The 23847-nt window shown below is 44.1% G+C and overlaps 1 protein-coding gene across 1 annotated transcript in view; it reads left to right on the top strand.

Annotated features, from left to right (window-relative positions):
• The first annotated feature begins 3886 nt into the window (after positions 1 to 3886).
• LOC126106124 (myogenesis-regulating glycosidase-like) overlaps positions 3887 to 23847 on the top strand; it is a 47304-nt gene continuing 27343 nt past the window's right edge. Inside the window, exons 1-2 of the mRNA XM_049912369.1 lie at positions 3887 to 3912; positions 22607 to 22719. Of these exons, the coding sequence (XP_049768326.1) occupies positions 22608 to 22719 (112 nt within the window). The 5' untranslated portion in view covers positions 3887 to 3912; position 22607. The remainder of the gene's footprint in view (positions 3913 to 22606; positions 22720 to 23847) is intronic.

The raw sequence follows: 23847 nt of genomic DNA on the forward strand, positions 1-23847 counted from the left end.
AGCTCGCAGTTCTGGCACGTTTCTTGATAGAGGAGGTTTAAACACTGAATCTTTCACATAACCCCACAGAAAGAAATCGCATGGGGTTAAGTCGGGAGAGCGTGGAGGCCATGACATGAATTGCTGAACATGATCTCCACCACGACCGATCCATCGGTTTTCCAATCTCCTCTTTAAGAAATGCCGGACATCGTTATGGAAGTGCGGTGGACCACCATCCTGTTGAAAGACGAAGTCGGCGCTGTCGGTCTCCAGTTGTGGCATGAGCCAATTTTCCGTGGGCTACGCGTGAAACTTGCCCACACGCGTTCTTCGCTCACTACAGGCCGACCCGTTGATTTCCCCTTACAGAGGCATCCAGAAGCTTTAAACTGTGCATACCATCGTCGAATGGAGTTAGCAGTTGGTGGATCTTTGTTGAACTTCGTCCTGAAGTGTCGTTGCACTGTTATGACTGACTGATGTGAGTGCATTTCAAGCACGACATACGCTTTCTCGGCTCCTGTCACCATTTTGTCTCACTGCGCTCTCGAGCGCTCTGACGGCAGAAACCTGAAGTGCGGCTTCAGCCGAACAAAACTTTATGAGTTTTTCTACGTATCTGTAGTGTGTCGTGACCATATGTCAATGAATGGAGCTACAGTGAATTTATGAAATCGCTTCAATCATTTGTAATAGCCCTGTAGATATGATGATTTCTATTACAACTGCACTATCGAGAATTCCGTGAATAAATTTTACATTGTGTAATCGTCTGGCAGTAAAAGAATCGAGAGGAGAATTGGAGATATGTTTTTGTAACTTCTTTTCTGTTAGTCAACTTAATGTGGCAATAGTTGATCCCGCTTAATTATTTGATCACAGAAATTTCAAAAATACGAAACATAGTGTTTCATTCTATCTTATAGATGCATCGCTGTTAATGGAGGTGAATACTTTATGTATTCTAGAATCTTGTGGTCAGAGAGAACAGGTGAAGTATTTGTTAGTGACACCAAGAGAAAAATTATTGAAAAAAAAGGTTTCTTAAATGTGAAAAATAGATCTACTGTCTATATTACAAGAAGCCTCGTTATCATTTGGTTGAAACTGTGGACAAGAAATATGGCAATTTCCAATATGTTCTCATGTACGACGAGGAATTATATAGCTTCTGCAAATTTTACTATATTTTCATTTGTTTACATGCTCCTTCCTATTCAATTTCAAACAATGGAGGACTATCCCCAACAATGATCACATTTTTTGTGTCACTTACAAGAATTTTAATCTGCGACTGTGTCTTGGGTGGGTCCAAAATGTTAAGGCTGACAGCACTCACAGTACAATCATGTCTAGAGGAACGTTGCTTGTTTTATAACTACACTTCAAGTTACTTACAGGTCATATTACAACTCGCGTACGTAACAGGCCTCTCCATTGATTCCTACGTTCAAGTAGTATGTCTTCAAGTTATCTTTGGTTTTTATTTAATCATACTAGCTGTATTTATTAATTACATACGCTCATTAAACTGTTCGTGCATGACAATTTCGTATTCAGGAATCAAACTGAAACTCAGTTGTGTTCTCTATTCGCTCAGATTAAACAATTCTTTGAAGACAATTTTACAATTGCGTTTGTATAAAACTTTTAAATCAGGTAAAATACTTTTCTTTTGTTTTCATAGATAAAGTAATGCGACAAAACTGTCTCCTTAATAAGTTTAGTGGGTAATTTCATGGCCGTCCGGGATGGCCGAGCGGTTCTAGGCGCTACAGTCTGGAACCGCGCGACCGCTACGGTCGCAGGTTCGAATCCTGCCTCGGGCATGGATGTGTGTGATGTCCTTAGGTTAGTTAGGTGTAAGTAGTTCTAAGTTCTAGGGGACTGATGACCTCAGAAGTTGAGTCCCATAGTGCTCAGAGCCATTTGAACCATTTTTGGTAATTTCACACTTGTCTTCCCACAGGCAGCATCGCTAGAGCCGTTATTCACTTACGACTACAAGAATTTACGGCTTTTTATCAGCTCTCGTGTAACCTTCAAGCTGTATTTTGTTGGAAACTGTATCGATAACTTGTCAGCTTTCTCGACTTTATAAACCACTGGAATTGCCGAGCTCTATTTATACACACTTAAAAAAAAGTTTTGCATCACCTCGGTTCCGAGAGTTTCGGAACCTGTACAGAATATTGGAATAGAGATCAACGTAAACATCATTTCCATCCTTTTTATTGCTCATGAAAACCACACACTGCATGTTGTACCACCATACAGCGAGAACTTCAGAGGTGGTGGTCCAGATTGCTGTACACACCGGTACCTCTAATACCCAGTAGCACGGCCTCTTGCATTGACGCATGCCTGCATTCGTCGTGGTATACTATCTACAAGTTCATCAAAGCACTGTTGGTCCAGATAGTCCCACTCCTCAAGGGCGATTCGGCGTAGATCCCTCTGAGTGGTTAGTGGGTCACGCCGTCCGTAAAAAGTCCTTTTCAATCAGTCCCAGGCATGTTCGATAGGGTTCATGCCTGGAGAACATGCTGTCCACCCTAGTCGAGCGATGACGTTATTCTAAAGGAAGTCATTCACAAGATGTGCACGATGGGGGCGCGAATTGTCGTCCATGAAGACGAATGCCTCGCCAACATGCTGCCGATATGGTTGCACAATCGGTCGGAGGATGGCATTCACGTATCGTACAGCCGTTACGGCGCCTTCCATCCCACCAGCGGCGTACGTCGGCCCCACATAATCCCACACCAAACCAGCAGGGAACCTCGACCTTGCTGCACTCGCTGGACAGTGTGTCTAAGGCGTTCAGCCTGACGGGGTTGCCGCCAAACACGTCTCCGACGATTGTATGATTGAAGGCATATGCGACACTCATCGGTGAAGAGAACTGGTCCATTCGGCATGTTGTTGGGCCCATCTACACTGCGCTGCATGGTGTCGTGGTTGCAAAGATGGACCTTACCAAGGGCGTCGAGAGTAAAGTTGCTCATCATACAGCCTATTGCACACAGTTTGAGTCGTAATACGACGTCCAGTGGCTGCACGAAAAGCATTATTCAACCTGGTGTCCTTGCTGTTAGGGTTCCTCCGAACCTAATGCGTAGGTAGCGGTCATCCATTGCAGTAGTAGCCATTGGGCGGCCAGAATGAGACATTTCATCGACAGTTCCTCTCTCTGTATCTCCATGTCCGAACAAAATCGGTTTGGTTCACTCCGAGACGCCTGGACACTTCCCTAGTTGAGAGCCGTTTCTGGCACAAAGTAACAATGCGGACGCGATCGAACCGCGGTATTGACCGTCTAGGCATGGTTGGACTGCAGATGAAACGAGCCGTGTATCTCCTTCCTGGTATGATGACTGGAACTTATCGGCTGTCGGATCCCCTCCGTCTAATAGGCGCTGCTCGTGCATGGTTGTTTACATCTTTGGGCTGCTTTAGTGACATCTCTGAACAGTCCAAGGGACTATGTATGTGGTACAATACCCACAATCAACGTCTATCTTCGGGAGTTCTGGGAACTGTGGTGATGCAAAACTTTTTTTGATGTGTCTATATTAGCCGAACAGGAACTAGACTGAATAGGTATCAGAGTGACAGGGTGTAATAGGTCGCCTGAAAAGTCCAAGTCGTATAAAATGAAATACAGAGGGATTCGATATGGTCACGAAACAGGAGCAAGCGACAAGATTTAAATTATCTAGTATAAACGCAGCTTTCCAAACGGATCGCTGAGGTTGAATCACGATAAGTCAAGTGGGTTTCTTCTAGTTGATATAGCTCCTGTGTAAGTATCTGATAGCAGTCATGATAAGATTCACTGATACGTAAGTGCTGCTTATAAAAAGAGATGAGATTGAAAACTTATCGCATTAGCCGTGCCTCATTGATCACCAATTGGAAGAGACAAAGGTGAGCTGCGATACTGAGTATATTATGAAGAAATTGACACGTTTATTTGCAGGAAACTATCGACTTTTTAGTTTTCAATATGAACTTCAGTAAGAGATAAATAACGATTTTTAATTTTAGTCAGGAGGTGTAATGTTGTAGCCATGTTACGCCTGAAAGGATTATGTAGAGCGACAACGTTTGCTAGCATCTGTTTCAGTTTCGAAGCAGAGAAAAAATGGCAGAGGTTTTGGACATTTTCCTTACCAAAAGTATACGGGAAGCATGTTCACTTCAACACAACACCGATTCACTGGACGTGGTGTTGCTGAAGATGATACGTTATTCTTCATTTACGCATGAATCGTGTTCTGTAGATCCCACGAAGCAATAAGTGCAAAGTGTTGCCGGTAAAGAACTTTGTACACGAACTGATCTCTCAATTACGTCCTATATTGGGCGATCTGGTGGCCAAATCATTTCGCTCGAACTGTCCAGAATGTTCTTGAAAATGATAGTGAGCAATTGTGGTCTTGTGAGATGGCGCACTGTCATCCATAAAAGTTCCATCGTTGTTTGGGAATATGATGTCCAGGAATGGCCGCATATGGTCTACAAGCACCCAAACAAAAGTATTTCCAGTTAACGATCCAAATGATTGGAAAAGAGCACAGGTAGCCCCAGTCTTCAAGAAGGGTCGTCGAGCAGATGCGCAAAACTATAGACCTATATCTCTGACGTCGATCTGTTGTAGAATTTTAGAACATGTTTTTTGCTCGAGTATCATGTCGTTTTTGGAAACCCAGAATCTACTATGTAGGAATCAACATGGATTCCGGAAACAGCGATCGTGTGAGACCCAACTCGCTTTATTTGTTCATGAGACCCAGAAAATATTAGATACAGGCTCCCAGGTAGATGCTATTTTCCTTGACTTCCGGAAGGCGTTCGATACAGTTCCGCACTGTCGCCTGATAAACAAAGTAAGAGCCTACGGAATATCAGACCAGCTGTGTGGCTGGATTGAAGAGTTTTTAGCAAACAGAACACAGCATGTTGTTATCAATGGGGAGACGTCTACAGACGTTAAAGTAACCTCTGGCGTGCCACAGGAGAATGTTATGGGACCATTGCTTTTCACAATATATATAAATGACCTAGTAGATAGTGTCGGAAGTTCCATGCGGCTTTTCGCGGATGATGCTGTAGTATACAGAGAAGTTGCAGCATTAGAAAATTGTAGCGAAATGCAGGAAGATCTGCAGCGGATAGGCACTTGGTGCAGGGAGTGGCAACTGACCCTTAACATAGACAAATGTAATGTATTGCGAATACATAGAAAGAAGGATCCCTTATTGTATGATTATATGATAGCGGAACAAACACTGGTAGCAGTTACTTCTGTAAAATATCTGGGAGTATGCGTGCGGAACGATTTGAAGTGGAATGATCATATAAAATTAATTGTTGGTAAGGCGGGTACCGGGTTGAGATTCATTGGGAGAGTCCTTAGAAAATGTAGTCCATCAACAAAGGAGGTGGCTTAACAAAACACTCGTTTGACCTATATCTGAGTATTGCTCATTAGTGTGGGATCCGTACCAGATCGGGTTGACAGAGGAGATGGAGAAGATCCAAAGAAGAACGGCGCGTTTCGTCACAGGGTTATTTCGTATCCGTGATAGCGTTACGGAGATGTTTAACAAACTCAAGTGGCAGACTCTGCAAGAGAGGCGCTCTGCATCGCGGTGTAGCTTGCTCGCCAGGTTTCGAGAGGGTGCGTTTCTGGATGAGGTATCGAATATATTGCTTCCCCCTACTTATACCTCCCGAGGAGATCACGAATGTAAAATTAGAGAGATTAGAGCGCGCACGGAGGCTTTCAGAAAGTCGTTCTTCCCGCGAACCATACGCGACTGGAACAGGAAAGGGAGGTAATGACAGTGGCACGTAAAGTGCCCTCCGCCACACACCGTTGGGTGGCTTGCGGAGTATAAATGTAGATGTAGATGTAGAAGTTAGAACAGAGCACCGGGTCCATTCTATGCAAACACAGCCCACACTATTACGAAGCCACCACCAGCTTATAGAGTGGCTTCTTGACAAGTTCGTCGGGTTTGCACCGCACTCAAACCCTGCCACTAAAATCTTACCAACTGAAATGTGGATCCATCTGACAAGGCAACGGTTTTCGTGTTGTCTAGGGTGCAAGCGATATGGTCACGAGCCAAGGAGAACCACTGCAGGCGATGTTGTGCTGTTAACAGAAGCATTCGTGTCGGTCTTTTTCTGACGTAGTCCATCTACGCTAAATTTCGCTGCACAGTCCTGACGAATACGTTTGCCCCTTGCGCCACAGTCGTTTCAGCTGTTATTTAATGCAGTGTTGCTTGTCTGTTAGCACTTACAACTGTACGCTAACGCAGCTGCTCTCGGTCGTTAATTGAGTGCCCTCGGCCATGGCGTTGTCCGTGGTGAGAGGTAATGCGTGAAATTTTGTATTCTCGATACCCTCTTGACACTATGGATTTCGGGTTATTGAATTCATTAACGATTTCCTAAATGTAATGTCCCATCCAACAGGCTCCCAACTACCATTCGGCGTTCAGAGTCTGTTAAGTCCCATCGTGCGGCCATAATCACGTCAGAAAGCTTTTCACAGGAATCAGCGGAGTACATAAGACGGCTCCGCCAATGCACCGCCCTTTTATACCCGCTGTACACGGTACTACCGCCATCTGTTTATGTACATATAGGGATCCCGTGACTTTTTCGCCTCAGTGTATGTATTCTGTATTTAACAGCGAAACATCACTGTAACGCTTGTTGCTATTCGCGTTTATGACAACTAGATTAAATTTCAAGTGGTCTTCTCTTCTGTATATACACTACCGGCCATTAAAATTGCTACACCACGAAGATGACATGCTACGGACGCAAAATTTAACCGACAGGAAGAAGATGCTGTGATATGCAAATGATTAGCTTTTAGAACATTCACACGCGACACCTACAGCGTGCTGACATGAGGAAAGCTTCCAACCGATTTCTCATACACAAACAGCAGTTGACCGGCGTTGCCTGGTGAAACGTTGTTGTAATGCCTCGTGTAAGCAGGAGAAATGCGTACCATGACGTTTCCAACTTTGATGAAGGTCGGATTGTAACCTATCGCGATTACGGTTTATCGTATCGCGACATTGCTGCTCCCGTTGGTCGAGATCCAGTGACTGTTAGCAGAATATGGAATCGGTGGGTTCAGGAGGGTAATACGGAATGCCGTGCTGGATCCCAACGGCCTCGTATCACTAGCAGTCGAAATGACAGGCATCTTATCCGCATGGCTGTAACGGATCGTGCAGCCACGTCTCGATCCCTGAGTCAACAGATGGGGACGTTTGCAAGACAACAACCATCTGTACGAACAGCTGGACGACGTTTGCAGCAGCATGGACTATCAGCTCGGAGACCATGGCTGCAGTTACCCCTGACGCTGCATCACAGACAGGAGCGCCAACGACGAACCTGGGTGCACGAATGGCAACACGTCATTTTTTTTTGGATGAATCCAGGTTCTGTTTACAGCATCATGATGGTCGCATCCGTGTTTGGCGACATCGCGGTGAACGCACATTGGAAGCTTGTATTCGTCATCGCCATACTGGCGTATCACCCGGCGTGATGGTATGGGGTGCCATTGGTTACACGTCTCGGTCACCTCTTGTTCGCATTGACGGCACTTTGAACAGTGGACGTTACATTTCAGATGATTCCTGCGAAACCCTACATTTCAGCATGATAATGCACCACCGCATGTTGCAGGTTCTGTACGGGCCTTTCTGGATACAGAAAATGTTCGACTGCTGCCCCGGCTAGCACATTCTCCAGATCTCTCACCAATTGAAAACGTCTGGTCAATGGTGGCCGAGCAACTGGCTCGTCGCTATACGTCAGTCACTACACTTGATGAACTGTGGTATCGTGTTGAAGCTGCATGGGCAGCTATACCTTTACACGCCATCCAAGCTCTGTTGGACTCAATGCACAGGCGTATCAAGGCCGTTATTACGGCCAGAGGTTGTTGTTCTGCGTACTGATTTCTCAGGATCTATGCACCCAAATTGCGTGAAAATGTAATATATTTGTCCAATGAATACCCGTTTATCATCTGTATTTCTTCTTGCTGTAGCATTTTTAATGACCAGTAGTGTATGTATAAATTGACGTTCCCTTCTCCCTTCTGATTGTATGCACGGGCCGATGTCAGAGATTTTGAACCGGTCTTTTTAGGGTCCTGCGCCTTAATGTGTAAAAACAGAACGCGTATGAGATTACTTTGTTGTCCGTCGTCTCAGGAACTGGGAGACGTTAAAGGTAAAAGTCTATGGCGTAAAAATTTTAAGCTGCTGAGTGAATCAAATGAAAAGATGCAGAGTTATATATCGTAGTAACTGACAGCAAATGAATATTTTCTTTTTTGCTGTCGTGTAATATTTATTATTATTTTTTTATTTTCTCAAATAAAGGACTGGTACTTTATTTCAGTTTCTCTAGTAAAGTGTCACATCATCAACATCTTTAATCTTGGCACAATTTAGTGCACATTATCCCAAACGGACACAGACTCTGATTCGTTTACTTTACGACGATTCCTTGTCCTATGAACCAACGGCATTGTAGACATATAGTGAGATGATCCACGATCTAATGGTTCAAATGGCTCTGAGTACTACGGGACTTAACATCTGAGGTCATCAGTCCCTTAACTAACCTAAGGATATCACACACATCCATGCCCGAGGCAGGATTCAAACCGGCGACCGTAGCGGTTGCGCCTAGAACCGCTCGGCCACTCCCGCCGGCGAACCACGATCTCTGTTATACACTTCACACATATGAAATGTACGATAAGCAATAACTTCTCGGCTGTTAAAAGTATCCAGCCCTGATACACTCTCCACTATACCACCACGAACTACAGCCACAGTAACCCAACCATTACCATGTGCACTAGCTTCAGTATTAGTAAGGGTAAAATTCAGTACGCATTCACAAAACACCGAAGGATGTGGCCAATACTCGCAAACTTAATCATCAAAACTCCCTTGATGGTGTAAAAAATTTAAGCTTCTGAGTGAATAAATGAATAGATTCGGACATTTACGTCACACACTTTGATACTCGCAAACCTAATCATCAAAACCTATAAGGTACTTTACATTGCCCTAGAATCATGAAACTGTGCAAGTTGCAAGATTTCACAGTACAAGTAAAAAAAAATCTGTAAATGGTTCAATTGTAATTACATGACATAAAAATACGTTTTTGCCATTAGAACGTCAAACGCATAATAGACGATCATTACTTCATGTAAACAGAAAACGTAATTTGTAGTCATGTTTTAGTGAGCAAATTAAAAAATGCTTCGGTAAATCTTCTCTGTTTGCATACTGGGTGTTCGGAAATACCCGTTACAAACGTCTGTGGCTTGTAAAAGGGAGTGATTACATAACATTTTGAATGGGAACTCTTGTCCAGAAAGGTACGGTTTTCGTTCTACGACGGTTTCATTTCAGATGTTTAACTCATCCACTTCTGCTGGAGGAACTGAATCAGGGGTGACGTTATACAATTATTAGGCTAACAATTCGAAAGGAAACGTAACGAAACGTTCATTTATCGCTAGGGCACATTTATTTGTATTACGACTTAAACATTACGGTAAGCTGGGTTCTCTTTTGTTTTGGAATAATGTAAACACTTAAAGTTTAAGTGTTGATGCAAACAAATATGCCTGAGTTATAAATGGATGTTTCGTTATATTTCTTTTCAAATTGTTACCTAACAACTGTACTGCTTCCTGCCTAATTCAATTGCTCAAGCGAAAATGGACGAGAGAAACCTCTGAATTGGAACTGTCCCAGCACGGAGATGGTACGTTTCTGGACATGCCTTCCTGTTCAAAATATTATGTACTTACTCCCTTGTACAAGCCCTAGAAGTTTGTAACGGGAATTTCCGAACACCCTGTGTATAAACCGGAGTAACCTGCTCGATACTTCTCGTGTGAGCGGGCTAGTTTGAGGAACTACACTGATACGATCTTGGGGCATCCTGGATCGATATCTTAACTGTATCGATGTCGATAGCAGGCAAATATCGTTGAGATGATTGATTCCCAGGATGGGTGAGTCTTCTTTGCACACACATCAAAAAATGTTTTGCATCACCCCGGTTCCCAGAACTCCTGAAGATAGATGTTGACTGTGGATATTGTATCACAGACACAGTCCCTTTGACTGTTCAGAGATGTCACTAAACTCTCGCAAAACTGTAAAAAACCATGCACGAGCAGCGCCTATTAAACGGAGGCGGTGCAACAGCCGATCAGTTCCAGTCATTCCACCAGGAAGACGGTATACAGCTCGTGTTGTCTGTAGTTCAACCATGCCTAGACGGTCAATATCGCAGTTTGATCGCGTCCGCATTGTTACGACGTGACAGGAACGACTCTCAAAAAGGGAAATGTTCAGGCGTATCGAAATGAACCAAAGCGATGTTGTTTCCGACGTGGAGTAGATACAGAGAGACAGGAACTGTCGATGACATGCCTCGCTCAGACCGCCCGAGGGCTACTACTGCAGTAGATGACCGCTACCTACGGATTATGGCTCACAGGAAACCTGACAGCAGCGCCACCATGTTGAATAATGCTTTTCGTGCAGCCACAGGAGGTCGTGTTATGACTCAAACTGTGCGCAGTAGGCTGCATGATGCGCAACTTCACTCCCGACGTCCATGGCGAGGTCCATCTTCACAGCCACGACACCGTGAAGTGCGGTACAGATGGGGCCAACAACATGCCGCATGGACTGCTCAAGATTGGCATCACGTTCTCTTCACCGATGAGTGTCGCATACGCCTTCAACCAGACAATCGTCGGAGACGTGTCTGGAGGCCACCTGGACAGGCTGAACGCCTTAGACACACTGTCCAGCGAGTGCAGCAAGGTGGAGGTTCCCTACTGTTTTGGGTGGCATTATGTGGAGCCGACGTACACCGCTGGTGGTGGTGGTGGAAGGCGCTGTAACGGCTGTACGATACGTGAATGCCATCCTCCGACCGACAATGCAACCATATCGGCAGCATATGGGCGAGGAACTCGTCTTCATGGACGACAATTCGGGCCCCCATCTTGTGGATGACTTTCTTCAGGACAACGACATCGCTCGACTAGAGTGGCCAGCATGTTCTTCAGACATAAACCATCGAACATGCCAGGGATAGACTGAAAAAGGATGTTTATGGAGGACGCGACCCACCAACCGCTCTGAGGGATCCACGCCGAATCGCCGTTAAGGAGTGGGTCAATCTGGACCAACAGTGCCTTGCTGAACTTGTAGATAGTATGCCACTACGAATACAGGCATGCATCAATGCAAGAGGACGTGTTACTGGCTATTAGAGGTACCGGTGTGTACAGCAATCTGGACCACCACCTCTGAAGGTCTCGCTGTATGGCGGTACAACATGCAATGTGTGGTTTTTCATGAGCAATAAAAGGGCGGAAATGATGTTTATGTTGATCTCTGTTCCAATATTCTGTACAGGTTCCGGAACTCTCGGAACCAAGGCGATGGAAAACTTTTTTTGATGTGTGTACATAACTAGATGAGCGCCCGCTTATTCGCTCGCGTAGACTGTATGGACAGCAGAGATTTTTCCTGGTTTTATTTAATCGAATTTTCATGTTGTTCACGAACCGTAACACCTTCTAACCTTCTCACGTTAATTAAGGCTATATAAGCATGTTCCATTTCGAATGTACTTCTGACCAAAAAGGGATTTGGTAGCTGGAGTTCAAAGTTGTAATCATAACTTTTGCTTTCTTGTGGAGATATTTCTATAGCAACTGTGATCCCCCAGCAAATCTTTCTTTATATCTAACCGAGAAGTGAAATACGAGTTATGACAAATTTAGCTATAAAATTTATTTCATGTACAGAAACACTTACTTCAAAATTTTGATTCACTATTGCATTGCCTTACGGATTGAATTTCCAAAATTACCAAAGAGAATGATTTGCATATGTTTTATTTCTAACAGAGAAGCCAAATACAAATTTTCATAGATTTAGCTTAAAAATGCTTGCGGCATGAAATATTTCCATAAAAACTTGCATCTCCCAATTCACTCCCATAGGATTTAAATTTTCAAAAACAATGAAACATATTTTTTATTTCTAGCTGAGAAGCCACATTTAAAGTTTCATATATTTAGTTTTCAAAATGGATCTAATGGCTCTGAGCACTATGGGACTCAACTTCTGAGGTCATTAGTCCCCTAGAACTTAGAACTAGTTAGACCTAACTAACCTAAGGACATCACACACACATCCATGCCCGAGGCAGGATTCGAACCTGCGACCGTAGCGGTCTCGCGGTTCCAGACTGCAGCGCCTAGAACCGCACGGCCACTTCGGCCGGCATATTTAGTTTTACAAATGTTTTCATAAAATAATATTTTCATAAAGAATCTAATCCGCTATTTCACCCCCTTAGGGCTTCAATTTCCAAAAACACTAAAAGTAGTATTTTGTATCTGTAGCCGAGAAGTCAAACACCATTGTCCATAGATGTAGGTTTAAAAATACATTTGCAGCTGTTTAATAACGATATATTTTCAAAAAACATCTTTCACCCACTATTTCATCCCTGCAGGGTTAAATTTCCAACAATTCAGAAACACGTGTTTCTTTATTTCTGACCGAGAAACCACATACAAATTTTCTTAGGTCTAGCTTCAAAATTGCTTTAATAGCGACATTTTTCAAAAAGTTTTTTCAGCCCCTATTGAAATTCGAAAAATCCCCTCTTAAAAACGACGCTTGCAGTGTAAGATCCACATCTTTTCCAAATTGCAATTTACTATCCTTAGCGGTTTGGGCTGACCAATGACGAGTCAGGCAGTCAGTTTGGACATTGAATTTTGCACTGAAGAACCAAAGAGACTGACACACCTGCCTAATATCGAGTAGGGCCCCCGCGAGCAGGCAGAAGTGCCTGCCGCAAGACGACGTGGCATGGACTCGACTAATGTGTGAAGTAGTGCTGGAGAGGACTGACACCATGAATCCTGCAGGGCTCTCCATTAATCCGTAAGACTACGACAGGGCGGAAATCTTTTCTGAACAGCACGTTGCAAGACATCCCTGATATGTTCAGCAATGCTCATATCTAGGAGTCTGGTGGCCAGCGGAAGTGTTTGAATTCAGAAGTGTGTTCCTGGAGCGACTGTGTAGCAATTCTGGACGTGTGGGGTGTCGACCTGCCCTGCTGGAATTACCCAAGTCCGTCAGAAGTCACAATGGACATGAATGGATGCAGGTGATCAGACAGAATGCTTACGTACGTGTCAATTGTCAGAGTCGTATGTAGACGTATCAGGGGTCCCATATCACTCCAATTGCACACGTACAGACCGTTACAGAACCTCCACCAGCTTGAACAGTTCCCTGCTGACATGCAGAGTCCATGTATTCAGGAGGTCGTCTCCATACCTGTACACGTCCATCCGCTCGATACAATTTGAAACGAGACTCTTCCGACCAGGTAACATGTTTTCAGTCATCAACAGTCCAATATCGATGTTGACGGTGACACTTCCCCTTTGTATGTAAAGAATGTCTGTGCTGGTAAACTTCTACGTTATATGATACAGAAACAGCTGAGTAAAACAACGTACTCAGACAGTTTTATCTTTACTCACTCTGATCTTCACTAAACTGACACACAATATTTTTAGCCCAACGCAATCTGACTTTCAATCATCCCTACAAAAGAACGTCCCTGACTAACAATAACCGATACCTTTCATGAATCATTTACCTCACAGAAATCTTCGTTACTCGAACTACTGCAATACAGCGAGCGCCAATACTGCCAGCTAAATAAAAGATTCTAACTACTGAAGGCACTAAATTCTCATAGGCATAGTTAGCAAATGAAAGATTTTGAGAGAGAACAAACAATGTATTTACCTTAATAGCGTTCAAAAGTCATAATATATGTAGATACAGGTTGTTTCAAAAATGACCGGTATATTTGAAACGGCAATACAAACTAAACGAGCAGCGATAGAAATACACCGTTTGTTGCAATATGCTTGGGACAACAGTACATTTTCAGGCAGACAAACATTCGAAATTACAGTAGTTACAATTGTCAACAAGAGATGGCGCTGCGGTCTGGGAAACTCTATAGTACGATATTTTCCACATATCCACCATGCGTAGCAATAATATGGCGTAGTCTCTGAATGAAATTACCCTAAACCTTTGACAACATGTCTGGCGGAATGGCTTCACATGCAGATGAGATGTACTGCTTCAGCTGTTCAATTGTTTCTGGATTCTGGCGGTACACCTGGTCTTTCAAGTGTCCCCACAGAAAGAAGTCACAGGGGTTCATGTCTGGCGAATAGGGAGGCCAATCCACGCCGCCTCCTGTATGTTTCGGATAGCCCAAAGCAATAACACGATCATCGAAATATTCATTCAGGAAATTAAAGACGTCGGCCGTGCGATGTGGCCGGGCACCATCTTGCATAAACCACGAGGTGTTCGCAGTGTCGTCTAACGCAGTTTGTACAGCCACAAATTCACGAAGAATGTCCAGATAGCGTGATGCAGTAATCGTTTCGGATCTGAAAAATGGGCCAATGATTCCTTTGGAAGAAATGGCGGCCCAGACCAGTACTTTTTGAGGATGCAGAGACGATGGGACTGCAACATGGGGCTTTTCGGTTCCCCATATGCGCCAGTTCTGTTTATTGACGAATCCGTCCAGGTAAAAATAAGCTTCGTCAGTAAACCAAATGCTGCCCACATGCATATCGCCGTCATCAATCCTGTGCACTATATCGTTAGCGAATGTCTCTCGTGCAGCAATGGTAGCGGCGCTGAGGTGTTGCCGCGTTTGAATTTTGTATGGATAGAGGTGTAAACTCTGGCGCATGAGACGATACGTGGACGTTGGCGTCATTTGGACCGCAGCTGCAACACGGCGAACGGAAACCCGAGGCCGCTGTCGGATCACCTGCTGCACTAGCTGCGCGTTGCCCTCTGTGGTTGCCGCACGCGGTCGCCCTACCTTTCCAGCACGTTCATCCGTCATTTTCCCAGTCCGTTGAAATTTTTCAAACAGGTCCTTTATTGTATCGCTTTTAGGTCCTTTGGTTACATTAAACCTCCGTTGAAAACTTCGTCTTGTTGCAACAACACTGTGTTCTAGGCGGTGGAATTCCAACACCAGAAAAATCCTCTGTTCTAAGGAATAAACCATGTTGTCCACAGCACACTTGCACGTTGTGAACAGCACACGCTTACGGCAGAAAGACGACGTACAGAATGGCGCACCCACAGACTGTGTTGTCTTCTATATCTTTCACATCACTTGCAGCGCCATCTGTTATTGAAAATTGTAACTACTGTAATTTCGAAAGTTTGTCCGCCTGAAAATGTACTTTTGTCCCAAGCAAATTGCAACAAACGGTGTATTTCTATCGCTGCTCGTTTAGTTTGTATTTGTGTTTCAAATATACCGGTCATTTTTGAAACACCCTGTATATCAGTTCATGATATGCAGTCTTACAAATTTCATTTTTCTGACGGACACACGTCCAGATCGTCCTCTCTCAAAACTCTGGCATCTCACACCACATCCACCACTGCTGGCGGCTCACCTCCATCTGCCCAACGCTACACGCTTTTCACATCCAACTGCCCAACACTACACAAGCGAATATTCCAACAATGAGTTCAACCAGCCACAGGCTGCACACAGCGCAGTCAGCGATTTTCATACAGCGCACTACGTGGCGTTACCAACATAAAAACCTAAACAGCCTACTTACAGTGGGCCCAGGCAAGGCGTAAAGCTTTGGGTCGTTCAGTCGTGCACTAGTGGGCCTTCGACTCCGGAAGCCCATATCGATGATGTTCCGTTGAATGATTCGCACGCTGACACTTGTTGATGGCCCAGAATTGGAATCTACAGCAATTTGAGGAAAGGTTGCACTTCTGTCACACTGAACGATTTCATTCAGTCGTTGTTGGTCCCGTGCTTGCAGGACCTTTTCCCGGTCGCAGCGATGTCGCAGAATCGATATTTTATGGAATTCCTGATACTGACTGTACACTCATGAAATGGTTGTACGGGAAAATCGCCACTTCATCGCTATAGATGCTGTGTCCCATCGCTCGTGCGCCGACTATAACACCACGCTCAAACTCACTTCAATCTTGATAACCTGCCTTTTTAGCAGCTGTAACCGATCTAACAACTGCGCCAGACACTTGTCTTATGCAGGCGTTGCAGACCGCAGCGCCGTCTTCTGCCTGTTTACGTATCTCTGCATCTCAATACGCAAGCCTATGCCAGTTTCTTTGGCGCTTCAGTATATATACATAATTAGTTTGTACGGGACGTTCAGTACGCGAGTCCTACTCGCGCCTGGCCAGTTTTCTGACTAATTAACAGACTGATTCACGACGAAGGTTCGTGTGTATATAATTTATAAATATTCCGTGCAAACTGTCTGAACTACGATGATTTACTGTTCCCTACGGTGCTTTTTCTTCTGTATGTGAAGGCTATTGTTAGGTAGTACTGTTAGGGATGTTGGTACTCGCGTCGGGTTATCGCGACCACCGGCGCCGCGCCTTTGACGCACAGCACGCACTGTGAGCGGATTGCGGCCGTTCAGTCCGCTCACGGCCTTAGGCCCTGGCAATGGTGGTTGCTGCTTAAACCGTTTGTTATGAAAGTGATGATATTCAGTTACCTAAGGCTGTTCTCTGATTTTTAAACAACATTACCGCTACGCCAGACAAGCGGCCCGGCCGTGTGCTACACGTGCAACACCAAGGTAAATACAAATAAAAAATGATTTTCGATAAATAAACCTCGTAGAAATCGGAATACCAACATGCAGAACAAAAACACTTCGAAATTATGCACCGATCTATCACCAGCGCAATTTTTCTTGTTAGACTGTGCCGAATGATGTGTAGTATTGCTTTCTGTGTGGAGAATGTGTGGTCCTGTCCACTCGTGTAAGTAGACTGTTTAGGTTTTTATGTTGGTAACGCCACGAAGTGCTCTCTCTGTATGAAGATCGCTGACTGCGCTGTGTGCAGTCTGTGGCTGGTTGGACTCGGAATATTCGCTAGTGTAGTGTTGGGCAGTTGGATGTGAACAGCTCGTAGCGTTGTGCAGTTGGAGGTGAGCCGCCAGCAATGGTGGATGTGGGAAGAGAGTTGCCAGAGTTTTGAGCGGACGATCTGGACGTGTGTCCGTCAGAAAAAGGAAATTTGTTTGGTTGGATGTCACAAAAAAAAAGGTTGAAATGGCTCTGAGCACTATGGAACTCAACTTCTGAAGTCTTTAGTCCCCTAGAACTTAGAACTAGTTAAACCTAACTAACCTAAGGACATATATATATAATGACTTTTGAACGCTATTAAGGTAAATACACTGTTTGTTCTCTCTCAAAATCTTTCATTACCTAACTATGCCTATCAGTATTTTGTGCCTTCAATAGTTGGAATCTTTATTTAGCTAGTAGAATTGGCGCTCGCTGTATTGCAGTAGTTCGAATAACGAAGATTTTTGTGAGGTAAGTGATTCATGAAAGGTATAGGTTATCAGTCAGGGCCATTCTTTTGTAGGGATTATTGAAAGTCAGAGTGCGTTGCGGTAAAAATATTGCGTGTCAGTTTAGTTCAAATGTTTCAAATGGCTCTAAGCACTATGGGGCTTAGTCGGGCTTAATATCTGAGGTCATCAGTCCCCTAGAATTTAGAACTACTTAAACCTAACTAACCTAAGGACATCACACACATCCATGCCCGAGGCAGGATTCGAACCTGCGACTGTAGCAGCAGCGCGATACCGGATTGAAGCGCCTAGAACCGCTCGGCCACAGCGGCCGGCGTCAGTTTAGTGATGATCAGAACAAGTAAAGAATGAAATGTCTGAGTGTGTTCAGTTTTGCTCAGCTGTTTGAAAATCACATAACTTAAGAGGTTTTCCTGCACGGTCATTAATAATTTTTCGAAGGGGACGTTTCATAAGGGTGCCTAAACGATGATGCGTTCCCGGAATGCTATATAACAATTCAAGCAAAATCACATTAATAATGAAACTTCCTGGCAAATTAAAACTGTGTGCCCGACCGAGACTCGAAATCGGGACCTTTGCCTTTCGCGGGCAAGTGCTCTACCATCTGAGCTACCGAAGCACGACTCACGCCCGGTACTCACAGCTTTCCTTCTGCCAGTACCTCGTCTCCTACCTTCCAAACTTTACAGAACCTTGCAGAACTAGCACTCCTGAAAGAAAGGAGCTGTAGCTAAGCCATGTCTCCGCTATATTCTTTCTTTCAGTTCACCTGATAATGGCGACATGTATGATCGCCGAAATATTGTGCGCGTTGGACACTATAGACCGGCAGCACACCCGTGGATATTTTGATTATCAAATACGCCGGGAGAAACTCAAGAATCACAATTTTGCGTTATTCTTGAAGCATTTTCATTTTTTCAACATAATACAAGAGTTTTGCTTTCTTAATGATACACTGGAAATTTTGCAATGCTGGTATGGAAATGAGCGTTTGGCGTCATTGGCCGGGAGGCCCTTGCAGGACAAGTCCGGCCGCCTTGGTGCAGATCTTCGACGCCACACTGGGCGACCCGCGCGTCAGATGGGGATGAAATGATGATGAAGACAGCGCAACACCCAGTCGCTGAGCGGAGAAAATCCCCTACTGAGCCGGGAATCGAACCCGGGCCCGTAGGATGGCAATCCGTCACGCTGACCACTCAGCTATCGGGGCGACTGCAATGCTGGTGACACAGAGTTTCAAATCTCGACCACTGCTTGTTATCTGAACTGCGAAGAGTTCCCTCCCCGATCTGTTCCGGTATCCTACCAACTCCCATTCTTTTAACATATTCGTACCATCTCAATCTTGTCTCGACTATGGTCTCTTGCAGTAGCTTCTCTTTCACTATTTCTCTCACCGTGTCATTCCTTGCGCTGTCCGTTTTGTTAGTCCTGTCCTGCTACCCTGAAATTTTCTCTCTTGAGCCTGGACCCTGTTCACCTCCAATTTCTTCATTACCTGCATTCCCGATACACACGTGAGTATGCTTGGTGTGACATTTATTTGCTTTCTGGTAGTACAGACCAGGTGCCTTACACTCTGCGGGAATCCAGTGCTTGCTTTCCCTTTTCACTGATCTTATTATCATTCCTCCACATGAATTTTCTCTTATGCTCCCCAGCTACTCGAGCCTTCGACTTTCTTTACTACTTGTTCTCTAACACGTCCGTTGCTACTCTTGTCTTCGTTCTCATCATCACTTCACATTTCTTTATGTTATACTTCAATGTATACTGCCGCACAAATTTATCCCGTCATTTAGCCTTTCTTGTAACTCTCCTTTTCCATTTCCCAACATCAAGAAGTCATCTGAAAACACTATTTCTTTCATACTTTTACCTCTTATTCGCGCTTTCACGCATATCATCCACAACGGTGATGAGACGTAGAGAGGATACTGTACTGCCTTGCGTCAGCCAATTTTTTTCTGCTTTAACCAGCCCGTCTTCCCTCCTCCTATCTTCGTACAACTTACACTTCCTTGTAAAATACCCTTTATTCTTCTCATAGTCAGGCTTGCAGTTCCCCTTTTATGAAGATATTCCTAGATCTTGTTTCATTTCACGGTACTTCTCACTATACAGGAACACTATGAATAAATCCTTACAATATTTGTAGTCTGTCTGTTTGAAGTGCTTAACACTAAAAATTAGTTCCATTGTCGACCTTTCTCATCAAAACCCATATTGTTCCTCTCTGTCCTCCTCCTACTATCTTTCGTATTTTCTTTTCCAGGATTTTCTCAAATACCTTCATAACGCGACACATTAAAGCCGCCATGATTCTGCCATAGTTCCCTGCAGCTCGTTTTAAAATTGACACAATGATTCCCCTTTTCCAGTCTTCAGGTGTCCTCCATTCTTTACATACTGTTCTCATGAAAGGATAGAGCCACTGCACTCTAGCAATACCAACTGCTCCCATCATTTCCACATTTACTTCAGCCAGTACACTCGCTATTTCTCCTTTCATGGCTTTATCTGCTTGAACACTGACGAGCCAAAATATTATGGCCACGTCCTTAATAGCTTGTTTGCCCGAATTCGGAACGAAATACATCACTGATTCTGCGTATCAGGGATCCTACAATTTTTCGGTAGATTTGTGGAGGTATGTGGCATGAGATGTCTACCCATATGTCATGTAATTCGCGTAAATACTGGGATGCTGATTTGTGTGCGCGATGTTGGCGTCCAATAGCGATGGGTTCCATAGGATTTACGTCAGGCAAATTTGGTCGTCGATACATCAACTTGAGTTCACTATTGCTCTAGCATGGTTCTGGCTCCGAGACACGACAATTATACTGCTGAAAGATGACACCTCCGTAGAGGAAAACATCAAGCGTGAATGGATGCAGGTGGTTCGCAGCAGTCAGCGTGTCTTCGATTACTACCACAGATCCCAGGACAGCGCAGGAGAATGTCTCCCATAGCATAATACTGCACCCACCTGCCTGAGTCCTGGCGCACGGCGCGTTTCTAGCCGTCGTTAACCTCGATGGCGGCGTTTGCGGAGACGACCATCAACCTACCCCTTTCAGCCCCACTGGCTACAATTGTGTACATTAAATTTTACTGTCTCTTAGTTGGAACAGAAATATTTTTCCTCATGGAAACTTCATGTACACATTTGTGAATGTTCGGTCTTTTTATCAAGTGCAAGTGCAGCCAACTGTTGGGCTTTGCTATAAAAATATCAACAAGTCATTGTATCAGTACGCAGTGCATTGTGACCACCAGATTATGCGGATGTGGTTGGTTAGTTATATTCCTCTGTATGAATATTATTATTTTGTGTTATACAGGGTGATTCAAAAAGAATACCACAACTTTAAAAATGTGTATTTAATGAAAGAAACATAATATAACCTTCTGTTATACATCATTACAAAGAGTATTTAAAAAGGTTTTTCTTCACTCAAAAACAAGTTCAGAGATGTTCAATATGGCCCCCTCCAGACACTCGAGCAATATCAACCCGATACTCCAACTCGTTCCACACTCTCTGTAGCATATCAGGCGTAACAGTTTGGATAGCTGCTGTTATTTCTCGTTTCAAATCATCAATGGTGGCTGGGAGAGGTGGCCGAAACACCATATCCTTAACATACCCCATAAGAAAAAATCGCAGGGGGTAAGATCAAGGCTTCTTGGAGGCCAGTGATGAAGTGCTCTGTCACGGGCTGCCTGGCGGCCGATCCATCGCCTCGGGTAGTTGACGTTCAGGTTTCATAATTAACCTTTTTCGTAGGACTCTCCATACAGTTGATTGTGGAATTTGCAGCTCTCTGCTAGCTCTGCGAGTCGATTTTCCTGGGCTGCAAACAAATGCTTGCTGGATGCGTGCTACATTTTCATCACTCGTTCTCCGCCGTCCAGAACTTTTCCCTTTGCACAAACACCCATTCTCTGTAAACTGTTTATACCAACGTTTAATACACCACCTATTAGGATGTTTAACACCATACTTCGTTCGAAATGCACGCTGAACAACTGTCGTCGATTCACTTCTGCCGTACTCAATAACACAAAAAGCTTTCTGTTGAGCGGTCGCCTAGTCAACAGCGCCTCAAGCGAACAAATGTACAACTAAATGAAACTTTATAGCTCCCTTAATTCGCCGACAGATAGTGCTTAGCTCTGCCTTTTGTCGTTGCAGAGTTTTAAATTCCTAAAGTTGTGGTATTCTTTTTGAATCACCCTGTATTGCATGGTAATTACTGAATGACCAGTTTATTCATTATAACAGTGAATATTTGAAAATTAGTTATTATAGTCCATAAAAAGAAGCCTAGTGTACAAAGTACATTTTGAAAAGGGCACATTTTTTGTACAAATATTGCATCTAAAACCATAAAAAAATCACCTAAAAGTATTACAGCACGAAAGAAAAGTTTTCTTCCTCCAGAAACAATTCAGGTCTGAAAGGGCTAATGCAGCAAAAATATGATCATCCGAAGAGCCGACACGTTTCCATTGATCGACGGTCGAATGCCGATGGTCGCCCACATACCGCTGTTGTAACCCAACATGATCTACAGCGTGTCCGCATGTTGCCTTGGCGTGCTCGATCACCAGATCTGTCCCCTGCCGAACACATATGGGACAACATCGGACGACAGCGTCATCCACAAACAGCATTAACGGCCCCTCTGTTGACCGACCAAGTGCATCAGGCATGGAATTCCATCGCACAAACTGACATTCGTCACCTGTACAACACAATGCATGCACATTTGGATGCTTGCACTCAACATTGTGGCGGTTATTAATGTACCAGCATTTCACATTTCCAATGACTTATCTCGCACTTTCATTAACCTGTGATCTTGCAATATTAATTTCTTAAATACTGTACCTAGACAAATGTATTCCCAAATTTCATCACTTACATTAATTATTTTTGTTGCTGCGATTATTTTTCTATCAGTGCATACACACATATGCATGTCAGGGCATGACGTTTGCTGTTTTTTTTCTGCAGAATGGGGGTGCCGCCATTGCTGTCGCTGCTGGTGCTGATGACGACAGTTGCGGGTCACGTCATCACTCGATACGACGAGAATACCGGCCGCACTGTCCTCTCCATCGAAAGAGGTGACGTCACTCCTCCATTGCAGCTATAGAAATGATACAACCCCGCTATTGCTTGAACAAAATTTAGTCACACACTAGGTTTAAATAACTCTGCATAGTGTAGATCACAGGGAGTTGCTACCTGCTCCGATTACGAAATTTCCAAATTAGGCCCCTATGTACATACACACAGATGTAACTGTAGTTTCACAATGAACTACCACAACTGGTTGTCTGCCAGTGAAACTGCACGATGCTTCGAATACTTTGTTTTTCACTATTTCACTCTAACGCAAAAGATTTATTGTTAATAAAGGACAATAAAAATAGAGGCCTCTTATTGTTAGAGGACCCGCAGAACCGACACGCAAGATGGGTTGCTTATCCCATTTCAGTAGCGCGGAGAGAAACGTCGCCAGCGGACAGAAACAGTAACAGACTTTCAAAATAAACACGGAACTACTTCGTTAGACAACATGTGATAGCGTTCCACCAGTCGGAACTATGACTGTTAGTTCTTTCCTGCCGACAGCAGGACACTACAGTTATTGGCGACGAGGATAAAACTTTCATTTTCGAACGGAATGGCCTCCTCTAAGCAGGTTCTTGAGTCCTTGGTGGAAACTCTACAGCAGCTTCAGGCAATGTTCACGCATTCAGAAATTAGCTCTCACTCGCCAGCGTTGCAAGAAATAGCCCATAGCGTCCCTTCCATCACAGGTGAATTGAACACGTTGCACATGCCTCCACCGACTTTTCCAGCTTTCGACAGGTCTGTCGAACCGTGGTCCAATTATGTCGAACGGTTGGAACAACATTTACTGGCACATGGTATCCGCGACGAAAATCGAAGTCGGGCTTTCTTTTTAGAGACAGTCGCTCCACATGTGTCATTGTAGCAGCGGTAACCGATCTGCCCCAGGCACTTGTTGTCTTATATAGGCGTTGCCGACAGCAGCGCCGTATTCTGCCTGTTTACGTATCTCTATATTTGAATACGCATGCCTGTACCAGTTTCTTTGTCGCTTCAGTGTAGATTTCCACTCTACATGTACTGTTGACTACGGATTTGATTTAGGAATAAATAATTAAACTTAATTTCTGTGAGACAATTTATAACACTGCAACTGGATTTACGTAGCTTGTGCA

This window comes from Schistocerca cancellata, chromosome 10 (assembly GCF_023864275.1).
Source record: "Schistocerca cancellata isolate TAMUIC-IGC-003103 chromosome 10, iqSchCanc2.1, whole genome shotgun sequence".
Taxonomy (NCBI): Eukaryota; Metazoa; Arthropoda; class Insecta; order Orthoptera; family Acrididae; genus Schistocerca; species Schistocerca cancellata.